This window comes from Podarcis cretensis, assembly GCF_951804945.1.
Source record: "Podarcis cretensis genome assembly, chromosome: 1".
NCBI classification, from domain to species: Eukaryota; Metazoa; Chordata; class Lepidosauria; order Squamata; family Lacertidae; genus Podarcis; species Podarcis cretensis.
This window is the reverse complement of record NC_137170.1, coordinates 86,210,498-86,222,123: the sequence shown is the minus strand read 5'-3', so window position 1 is coordinate 86,222,123 and position 11,626 is coordinate 86,210,498. Positions and strand designations below refer to the sequence as shown.

Here is an 11,626-nt window from a genome sequence, read left to right as displayed (position 1 = left end):
GACGAAATCATAAATGGTTCCTAACAAGGAAATTTCCATCCAGAATGTCTGCTTATCCACGTTATCAAGTTTCTTCATCAATCATAATGAATTTTTTTTAATGAACTGTCATTCTCTGCATGTTCTCAGATTCCAAGTTTTCTCCACCTTTTCTCCACTCCACATTGTAAATTGTAATCAACTGTTAAGAGGGCAGGTTGTATTTCCATGCAGCTTTTGAAACCCTTCCTCTTCACTCAGCTGGCTGAAAGACTGAGCCCTCAAAGTGGGTTGCACAGGAGGAAGCTGCTTGGCATTCACCTGTAGTTATGATCACAGCTACACATATGTCTATGTGTGTGTATTCAGTCCTATTTGCACTACATACAACTGGGAATCAGATATGTGCCTATTTTGTAATTAAAGCTTTTCCATTTTTTAAAAAAACAAGAACTGCAATTATATATTATTATTATATCCCACCTTTTTCCTTGACAGGGACTCAATGTGGCTTACAGCTAAAATAGGTGGGCATATAGCTGTTTTTATGTGGTAATAAGGCCCACACTACCTATTTATATCAAAACAAAAGTTCCTGGTATACTCTTGACACAGCTATCTCGCTAACTGGTTTGTACGGATATTTTGAAGAGGAGAAATCATACCAATATGAAATCATTCAACTCTGCAATTGACTTCAAGGCAATCTTACTGACAGAGGAACTTCAAAAGAGAATAAGTTAAACCACTGAATTACGAGTAATCAGGAGGGACTGTGTTATTGTGGATAGGACTGGACAATGGATTTTTTATCATAGATGTTAACTGGCTTACCGACGTCAAGATGTTTTTCGCGAACAGTCACTTGCAATAACATAATAGCCCCATACCTTCTACATCTCTTTTCGTTCTGACCTCACTTTACAATACCCCCAAGGATTCATGCACATGCTGCAACTCAGGATAGCATTTCAGGCATCCAATGGAGCAAACTAGTCCACTAAAGCTTATGCAATTTGTTAGTTTTCAAGGTGCCTCTGAGGATAACACGGAGGTGGCGGGAAAGAACACGCTAAACTCGCTGGGGGGTGGGGTGGAGAAGGAATACAGTAATTAATGTAGCAAATAAATAATTATTTTTTAATGTACGCTTCGATCCACTTCGCTTGCTAGTAAAAGTCTACGCTGCAGGGAGACCCGCAGCGGCACCAGGCAACGCGAAGACGGAATTCCATGAACCTTCACCAAACCATCTCTGCCAATCCCTGCGGACTTTTAAAATGCTCGCAGCCAATTACGTACTGTTATTGTCCGCGTCATCAACTTACCCTTTCCCCTCAAAACATTCCGCCCCTTCCTATCCTTCCATCCAACCAACCAACCAACCAGCGAAGAGATCCCGCCTCTTCTCAGGGCGCTCCTAGCCAATGAACGTTCAGGAAAGCGGCGATTGGTCCCAGTTCTTACTCCCGCTAGCCGCCGGCTTGGAGCGGAGCTGTGGTCTCTGTCGTGGGTGAGTTCCCTGGCGTCCTTCTTGACGCTCCCTGACACCGGGCGCGCGCTTTCCCCCCTCCAGGCTCCTGAAAATTCTATCCGCGCGAAAGGTGGAGGGGGGGCGGGGGGAGGGAACGGAGGCCGTGGCGGCGCCTGTGCGCCAGGGACCTTCACGGGGGCGCCAAAGGACATGGAGCTACGCATGCGTGAGGCCGGTTGAGGTCGTGACAACGCATGCGCCTGGTGGGCCTTGAAGGAGCAGGCAGGGGGGTGTGCGCATGCGGATTTATTCTGCTCCTATGGCTGAGGGGGAAGGCCGAATTGGCACCGCCTAGGGGGCGGGAGAACAGGAACCAAGGCCCCGCCCCCTGAGTTCCACATCGACCCCTGCGCCCCACGTTGCGCTTTCGGTTGCCTGAGTAAGTGTCAGCAGCGCCCTCCCCAGGTTTCATCGTCGTCTACGGCGGGAGGGCCGTGCTAGGCCCCGGGTGGGCAGGGGATTCCCTCCCGCTAAGGAGCAGGGGGCGCCTCGCAGGTGCGGCGCCCCTGGCTCTGGGTTGCCTCTGCCCGGTCCTGTGTGGGCTGCTGACCGGGATTATTTTAACATTTAACTATAGCAGCCTGTGCACTCTGATAACTTCCCCACTGGGTTGCTGCAGTGTGTGCTTGGTGGGGCTTCCCTTGGAAGCTGTCCCGGTGACACAGTGTCACTGCAGCGAGCGGGGACCATGTCACACCCATTCTGAAAGTGCTGGACTTGCTGCTGGTGAGCTACGGGACTCAGTTCAAGGTGTTGGTACAAGTGTACAAAGCTCTGAGTGCTTTAAGACTCATGGGTATGGCTTCCCCCCCGGCACCTGCCAACTGGGTTTTTGCAATCTGCAGGGAGGCCAGATTTGTGGTGTCCTTGGGGAATATTGAGGCACCAATATTTTGCCATGCAGTTCTAATTTTGTTTTTAATGTTGCATTCTTATTAGCCGCACTGGGCTCTCATGAGAGAAATGGTGGGGTGTAGATAATAAAATAATACCTGAATGACTGCTGTCCTTTGTATTTTCAAAGGGAGAATAGTCATTGTTTTCCTGGCCAATAAGCCTTCAGTGCAAACTGAAATTTTCTTTGTACTTTTCCACAGTCTAACCCAGTCAACAGTGCAATCATATGTGTGCGTACTCAGAAGTCTCACTGTGTTTGGTAGGGCTTATTTGCTAGTAAGTGAACATTGGCTTGTATAATAATCCTACATATTATGCTTAGAAGTATCAGCCGGTTTGTTCAATAGGGTTTACTTATAATTAAGTGTGTATAGAATTGTATGCTATGTCTGCATAATGCCACCATCACTCCATATTAAGATGACAAATTGCATATGGGGGCTTCTTCAGCATGTCCAGAAATATATTTTTTCTTGCCCTCCTTTTAAAAAAAACTTTTTAACATCCAGATTTTTGAGTCCTAGTGAACTTGGATCACTTGCACTTTTCCTGTAGAATATTTTAATTCATCATATGAAATACAACTGTTGACTGCTGGATTAACAAGATTAGGTAACGGATTTAACTGGATTTAACTAACTTGATTACTGCTACTTTTTTTTTTACAAGAGTGTTTTTGTTTTCCTTCCTTGTTCCCTTTGCAGAGGAGTCCTAGACTCAGGTTGAACATGCCTGTGTTGTGGATAACGCGCCAAGCTTCCCGAATAGGTAGGCTGCAACAAAAAAGTCATTCGAGTTCAAAGTTGGCATTTGATCAGAATCCAAGAAGGAATATTTGTTTATGTAAATCCATAGAAATAAAGTTGCAATGACTGATGCTGTCTAATATCCTTGAAGAAAAAACAAAGGGAAGTCTACCATGGGTGATGAAAGTAGACATCTTGTTGGATTTTGAACAACTCTGACACCTCTTATGATAGTATATTTGACTGTTTTGAAGAAGTATTTTAGGAAAGTCCTCCAATGTTCTGGCTGTCTCCTAGTTGGATTCTACAGTTGAAGAACCTGAAGGGAACAATATGAATTCTGTGCACACATTGTGGATGCCATTGTTCTTGTGCAAATCTTGAAGACTGTGTGGTTGGAACTTAATTGTTTGTAATACTTTCCTAACACGACCTTTATGGTCTACATAAAACCCAAGTGCTTGAGCCAATTTTGTAGCATTGGCCTGCTTAAAGGCACAACATAGGTTTAGAAGTGCTTCTGGTAGAATTCTCTGGGAAGGTTTCATTTCAAAGTGTACATATAAATCGCAAGATTATGGACCTACACTGTAATAAAAGTGGCATATGAATCTGACTAAATAATGGTGCTGTGGTTCTATGCTCCTTTGGGACTCTGGGACTAGTGTTTCTACTCTTATTTAGCATGTTGCCCAACTTTTCTGTTTTCTAGGGACTCCAGTATGCTTAAGTCTTAGCCGACATCTCAGCAACACAACCCCAAGAGCCTCCTACAGTAAGTACATAATAGTGTTTTCTCTGTCTGAACTACTTGAAACGATAGTTTAGATCATTTGTCTCTAGAGGTTGGTCCTAGAGGCTCTTCTTGGGGGCATAGATATGAATTTTGACAATATCTGCATGTCCCCAAAAGTGACACCACACATGAACATTTGGGCATGAATGTTTCTCTTTGAAATCTTTGTTTTAATGAATATTAACATGGGAAATTATTCGTAGGAATATATTACAATTAAATCTTCGGTGTTTTTGGACAGCAACAGCTTACACTTTTCTGTTTTGGCTGCAGAATATGTAAATCTAAGAGAGGAGCCGACAGACATGAAATCCATTACTGACAAGGCTGCACAGACCGTCCTGTGGACAGAACTTATCCGAGGTAAGAACCAGAATGATGGTTGGAATGGCTGAGCTGGTAAAGAAGAGAAAATAGTTTTGTAACTTGGAGCAGTTTGTCCGAGTGGGCATGAAGGGGAAGACTCTAATATGCAGTCCTAGAATGGATTATCCAGAGACCTGGCGACCTCCTCATATCCATGGTCTCCACAGCAGTTTTGTCTTGAACCGTGACGAGGTATTATCATCTCATGCTGACTGTAACTACAGGCAACTCTCAATTTACACGCATTCAGTTGGCGTGCTGTGTTTTTTCCCTAGGTTTTCCCAACATTATAGCTATATGGAAAAGTGGAAATAGTGCCCTACCAGGGCATTATTTGCCATTGAGCTAGGTAAAGGTAAAGGGACCCCTGACTGTTAGGTCCAGTTGCGAATGACTCTGGGGTTGCGGCACTCATCTCACTTTACTGGCCGAGGGAGCCAGCGTACAGCTTCCGGGTCATGTGGCCGGCATGACTAAGCCGCTTCTGGTGAACCAGAGCAGTGCACGGAAACAACATTTACCTTCCTGCCGGAACAGTACCTATTTATCTACTTGCACTTTGTACCTGGTGGTAATTGTGACTTGTTCTAGGTAAGCAGGCAAGCTGTAGCACTGCAACAATTGGAATATTAAATCTAGTTTAGTTCTAGGTAATTTATTTAGCAGTTAAATAACTGTCTTAAAATTTGTTTGAGCTCTGTTGTTGACATGCTCCCAAGTTTGAGGGTGAACTGTGTATTTAAATAAAACATCTGCTTTGTCCTATCCCTCAGGCTTGGCTATGACCATGAGCTACCTCTTTAGGGAACCTGCCACCATCAACTATCCCTTTGAGAAGGGTCCCCTGAGCCCCCGCTTCCGTGGGGAGCATGCTTTACGCAGGTATCCATCTGGAGAGGAGAGGTGCATTGCCTGTAAGCTTTGTGAGGCTGTTTGCCCTGCTCAGGTAAGGCCCTTGTTACCAACTCTTTGCTTCCTTTCTGATGTGGCAGGTGACATTTGTAAGCCCATGGAAAGCTGCAAGCCATCTGGGAGATAAACTCTCACACAACCTGTATGGATTGGGTAATAGGGCCTATATATAGTCCTGTTCAGATTCTATTTGCAAGTAAATTCCATATCCATGGGACCTACTTTCTTTATCTGAACTACATGAATGTCCATTCTCTTTAATTTGCATGCAGCTGGTAGCAAGAAGTGAAATAATTTGTCTACTTGGTGCTACAGTGCTGGGATAAAAATGACAATGTATGGTAGATCACTTGCTTCTGCTACACATACCCTTGCTGAGCTAGTGCTTGAAATAGGGCTTCCTTTTTGAGCAGGATGGTAGGCTCTTGTTGAACTACTGTGTTGACTGTGACATCCCTCTAAGCTTGGGTCCCTTCTCTTCCATGGCATCTTTGCAGTTCTGTTGAATCCCTGAGCCTCTTGATTGCAAATGAGGTTGCCTTCATTCCACCAGGGATAAACTTGCTGTTGCTCCTCCTCTAGTTCAGCATGGGTTTTCAAGGCTTCTATAACTGGGCCTCGGGGAATGCCACATGCTAGTGAGTTAGGTCTCTTTCTCCCTTACAGGCAATCACCATTGAGGCAGAGCCCCGTGCTGATGGCAGCCGCAGGACCACTCGCTATGACATTGACATGACCAAGTGCATCTATTGTGGATTCTGCCAAGAAGCTTGTCCAGTTGATGCCATTGTGGAGGTGAATGGGCTGGGTGTTTTCAGGCTAATGAAGAGGTGCTGTTACATTTGCCCACTTTCAATTTGTGTCTAGAAGATAGAGCTACTCGGAGAGAGAGTATGCAGTATGGACATGTCTGTGTATACATGTAATTTTTATTTGACTTCATCCTCCATTCTGTGTTATGCAGGGGCCCAACTTTGAGTTCTCCACGGAAACGCATGAAGAGCTTCTGTACAACAAGGAGAAGCTGCTCAACAATGGTGACAAGTGGGAAGCTGAGATTGCTGCTAACATACAAGCTGACTACTTGTACCGGTGATGGAGCACTTACTACAACCCTCACCAGCCGAAGCCAAGTCTGCAATAAAGGGCATGCACTCATTGTTTGTCTCCCGGTGTCTTGAGAACGAGGAAGACATTTGTAGGCAAACTTTTTGAAGATAATGTAGAATGCAGAGTCCTACTTGGAGAGGAAAGGATGAGGGGGCACATGATCCATCTTTTCTTTTAATGTAGGAGTTTTTATTGCTCTAAGGGAGGAAATTTAAGAGGCAGTGTAAGGGAACTGGTCTGGGAACAGTTGATGGATAAGGTGAGAGAAAGGAGAACCCAGATCTGTTTTGTGGACCTTTTTTGTTGTTGGAAAGATTATTTACTCCTCTATTTCAGGTAGTCAAACTTTTTGGGCAGGTGGGTGTGTATATTTGGAATTTTGAGTGTGTGTCATGGGTGGAATCACAAAATGGCTTTTATGCTGGGCATGGCTCCCATTTCTGGTAGGGTAGGGGCCCCAAACACACACTCCTCGGACTTGGTGGACATGCATGCACACAAACCACACATAGTTCCTATCTGCACAGATTCTTGTCCTTTCTCTCCACCTTCCTGCCACCAGTTGGCTTACCTGAGCTTCTTCATTTCTCAACTCTTACCAGCTTACCATACAGCAGCAGTGACTGGGCTCCTTTTTTTTTATTACAAGGCAAACAAGAGTGTGCTGCAAAGCACTGGCCTCCAGCTGCCACTTATCTTCATCTTGTGGGAATGCACTTGGGCCCATGGTGGGGCACTGAGGCAGTGTGGGAAGATGGCAGCAGCTAGAGGCCAGCGATTCACTTTACAGTAAGCCCTGGGAACCACTGCATTCAGAACATTGTGGAATCAATGCAGATATTCTGGAAAACTTGTTAAGGGTTCCATCAAGGTTAGAAACATGATGCAGGCAGAAAGCTACCTTTCTCCAATGTGGGCTAAGCAAGAACCTTCCCCACTGACAGAATACCTTTCCTCATAAAGTATGTTTTCTCACATGAGAGAGAATTTTAAAGAGGTAACTTAGCTCCCTCCACCTAGGTGCATTCAGTTTGGTGCAGTTGTGGGAATCCTATACTGCATGCTTTTTTTCAGAATATGTGAATTGGTTCTGAATAGAGTTGAAAAAACTTTTTGTACTAAGATAGCTACAGCTCAAAGCATTCTTATCTCTCTATTCTGCAGTGAAAGCTTTGTCAGTACTTGCTTGTTTAAGATATGCCTGAGTGGATAAAGGAGGGACATGCACTCAACTCATAAAAGTCTTGCTTTGAGAAGCAGGCACAACCTTCAGCTGTTTAGCTGCTTATTGTCCATGAGAGGGAGAATTCTTATCTGCCTCTTGTATTTTGTTCAGTCCTAGAAACCCTGTACTCCATGCAGAAAGAATAGTTTTCTTTTGTTCACATTGATTTCCACCTCTACTGGTCTATACCATACTTACGGGAGTTCCAGCAGGCCTCTCAGGAGTTGGGTTGCATTATCTCTGAACTCTGATAATTTAAGCAGTCTTGAAAAACAAAAATATTCTTTCTCTCCCACCCCCATCCTCTCTTAAGGATGGAGCCAATTTCTTCTGCTGTTGGAACATGATCTGAGTTGTGTTGCACATTTTTGAATTCCTGTTCTGATGCAGTGTTGTCACGTAGCTTTTATTTCTGTTGTGACAGAGCACCCACCCTAAATTCTGGAAGCTCAGGGTTGTGTCACTGGCCCTGTGGATCAGTAGCCTATATACCGTAAATTTTCGTGTATAAGACTAGGTTCCCCCCCTAAAAAATAATGTCAAAAATTAGGGGGCATCTTATACTCTGGGCCATCTCCCCCCATTTTCTTAAATCTGAGTCCCCAAAAATTGGGGGCGCCTTATACATGGGGGTGTCTTATAGATGGGAAAATTCTGTAATTTTCTTCTACCAACAGCATCTTTAAAACTATCAGCACTTAGAAAACAAAGATATAAATTATGAGTAGGAATGGGGAAGGTTGAAATAAAGCAGTACTGGTGCAAAGAGAAAAAAATCCCTACTTACAAACATTGTAAGCGTGTTGATAACAATTTACTATTGATAAGCATTTCATCTCAAAAGTACACCAAGATCTGCATACAATTGTTTATCACAGGGCTGGCTCCTCCTGATGCACTGATCATCGCCAGGAGGAACAATAGCCTCCTATCTGCATACTACTGTTTCAATCAGTTCTATCCAATAAGGTCTGCATGACCTGCTAGTTCAGTCTATAGTAACCTGCTTAAGATTCTTCCTAAATGTTTTCTCTTCTCATTAATATACACACCATCTCTTGTACAGGACAGAAAGCTTGAAACACTGGACAGTTGAAGGGTGCCACTATGAGGCTGGGGGAGGGAGAAGACTGAATGCTGGGAGTGGGAAGTTAGTTGCCACCACATTCCAGGCAGGAAAAGGTAGATAGCAGTGTATAAAATTGTGGTTGTGTACCTCCAATAAGTATGAGAAGCTATCTGATTAGTGGCAAACATTTCCTATACTGTATTTCCACTGATACATTTTTAGTGAGGATGAATCAGTATGTATAACCAAACCTGAAATAGTATTTGAGACATGTCATGGGAAAAAGGGAACTAAGAGGGAGTCAAATGCTTTTCCATTGGAGAAAATGAAACTTGTAAACCGGGCAGTTGGTGATGAATAAGTCCTCAAGCAAGCTGCCATTTCCACATGTGTAGCTTTTCAAATCAAAATGACCATATAATCTCTTAACGTAGCGTGAATTGTATTTAGAGCAAAGTTCAGTTGAACTACCTTGGTTTGAACATGTATATGTCATTGTATAAAGGAGGATAAAGGATTGTTATGACGGAAGTGGACAGTAGTGTGTTGCTTATTTATAATAAGGTGGAGGGGGCTAGTTGTCACAAAAGCTGCTGATGAATAGCTCGGGGCTACAGTAGCACAACCCTAGTTCAGTGGGGCATGTTGTTAAGTTGTGCACACTTCTTAACAGACACCTGAGGCATCTGCTTATTGTAAAACAAATTAGGGTGCAGAACAGCATCTGTATATAATTGCTCCAAACAGAGTCAACATTTTTATTTGAGTATGGCTCCAATAGCCCTCTTCTCTTAGGTTATTGCCAGCTCAGCCCTCATCAGTGTATATGTGAAGCCGTTTAGCACCAGTGTGCACTGCTTTACACTTAACATTAAGCTGCATTTACCATATTACTGTCTATCCACTTTAGACAGATCCTTTGGAGCTTTCATTCATTTTATAGTCCCTCATTCTGAATACAGTGGTGCCCCGCAAGACGAACGCCTCGCAAGACGGAAAACCCGCTAGATGAAAGGGTTTTCCGTTTTGGAGGCGCTTCGCAAAACGAATTTCCCTATGGGCTTGCTTCGCAAGACGAGATGTCTTGCGAGTTCCTGCGGGTTCCCCCCCCTTTTTTCCCCCTTTTCCTAAGCCGCTTATCGGCTGATCCGCTGATAAGCCGCTAAACCGCTAATATCGCTAATCCGCTAAGCTGTCAATGGGCTTGCTTCGCAAGACGAAAAAACCGCTATACGAAGAGCCTCACGGAACGGATTAATTTCGTCTTGCGAGGCACCACTGTAATGTGATGTTGTCAGCAAACTTGGCCATCTTGCTGCTCACTCCTGAACTCCAGATAATTTATGTATGTTGAATTACCGATATTGGTTCTTGGAGAGATCTATTTCTTATATTCATGTGCTGTGGTTCTGTTTGACCAATTACCAGTCGATAAAAGGATCTGTCCTTTATTTTTTAGCATGCCAGAGCTTCATTCTTGCTGTATGGTATTCAAAGAGCTTCACCTACGTTCTATCATAAATGGAATAGTCCTGCAACACGTGTTAGTATACTATCCCCCCCCCCCATGTTGCTAATAATTGCAATATCAACTAGGACTGGCTGGGAATCTCCAGCCTGCAGGCCAGACTTGGCCCAGTAGAATTTGCCATTTGGCCAGTGAGGTTGTTTCCCCCTGAAACCATGTAATAATCAGGTGTAGCACTGGTAAAAATTCAGAATTAACACCCTTCCCTTTCATTGTGCATCAGCTGATTCATTAGGTTATGAATAAAAGCTACTAATAAAAGATTGTAGCCCACTCCACCGTGGCATAAGATCCCAGGCTAAACAGCACCTTTATCTGAGCTATTCAAAATACCAGACCACAAAGAGAAATACAGAATTGAAATTAAAAGGCATATTTAATGGGGTTGGAAAACTTCCTGACACCATATCTCTGGACAGGGAACATCCCTTGTGCACAGCAAGTCATTAGTTCAATGTCTGCCACTTTGTGGAAAGCTGCTTGAGGGATTTTTCATATTGTTTGGCTGCCTTTTTTGTATTATTTTTATGTTTATACCTCATCTTTCCTTCATGGACGGTGTATATCATCCCCATTTTATTCCTGCAACAACCCTGAGAGTGAATGACTGGCCCAAGGTCACCCAGTGTGGGGTTTTGAACCCTGGTCTCTTAGTCCCACACCAGCTGTCAAATATCTCTCTTGACAGTGCTATTTTTCTAGAAAAAGAGGAGCCGGAACTCACCATGAATGCCTCTCTTGTTCTCAATGGCGCCCACCTGAGAGGTGCTAGAACTGAGTTCCGGCTGGGGTAAAAAGCCCCGTCTTTTAATACTGTGTCTGTGGTGTGATGCTAGCCGCTTTGGACTTCCCTTTTAAAGGAAAAGGGGGTTACAAATGCACAATTAAATTCAATTAATAAATAGCTGGCCCTCTAGCATTACACATGCAGCTTCCACTGGTTTGTTGATTTGCTTCTACATAGTTGAATTGAGTGTTGCAGGCAGGCAAGAGCATAAGCCTCCCTCCATGCCACATCCATGCCCACAGGTGCCCAGTCCAGGCAGGCCAGAGATTCCTGCAGTTTTTGCCATTGCTGGTTCTGGTGCGCCGCAGGTTGTCAAGCACATAACCAAACCCTTGCCATGTCAAGGAGGTGGTGGGCATCCGAGGTGGGTGTCCTTGTCTGGGTGGCCATCAGGCCCTCGTGCACTATCACGTCCTTTGGGGCATCGCTTTGTCTAGCCACATTTTCCTGGGAGTAAGCCCCGCTGAATAAAAGGTGCAGGCTCGGGGCTGAACGTGGGATTTACTCCAAGGAGGGAAACAGATCAGACTCCATTCTGTTGGAGGGGAGGAAAGTGCCTTCCCCTCATCTGCTGGGGAGGCGAAAGGGAACCAGGCCACCGACCTCCTCCATCTCCTCTCTCCCCCCCACCCCCGGCCTCGCCGGAGCAGCAGGAAGTTCCTCGGAAGCGCGTGCGG

At 44.5% G+C, this 11,626-nt stretch overlaps 1 protein-coding gene across 5 annotated transcripts; it reads left to right on the top strand.

The window, feature by feature from the left end:
- Window positions 1–1,369: 1,369 nt before the first annotated feature.
- NDUFS8 (NADH:ubiquinone oxidoreductase core subunit S8) lies at window positions 1,370–6,389 on the top strand. Of its 5 annotated transcripts, none has more exons than XM_079986162.1 (8): window positions 1,392–1,492; window positions 2,611–2,686; window positions 3,115–3,178; window positions 3,869–3,931; window positions 4,226–4,315; window positions 5,092–5,264; window positions 5,897–6,025; window positions 6,195–6,389. In XM_079986162.1, the coding sequence occupies exons 1-8, from the start codon at window positions 1,407–1,409 to the stop codon at window positions 6,324–6,326; spliced, it is 813 nt and encodes a 270-aa protein (XP_079842288.1). In that variant the 5' UTR covers window positions 1,392–1,406; the 3' UTR covers window positions 6,327–6,389. The 5 variants fall into 5 exon arrangements, with proteins under 5 accessions (XP_079842289.1, XP_079842288.1, XP_079842291.1 ...); XM_079986165.1 differs by lacking the exon at window positions 1,392–1,492 and adding an exon at window positions 1,719–1,892; XM_079986166.1 differs by lacking the exon at window positions 1,392–1,492 and adding an exon at window positions 2,220–2,239.
- The last annotated feature ends 5,237 nt before the right edge of the window (window positions 6,390–11,626 follow it).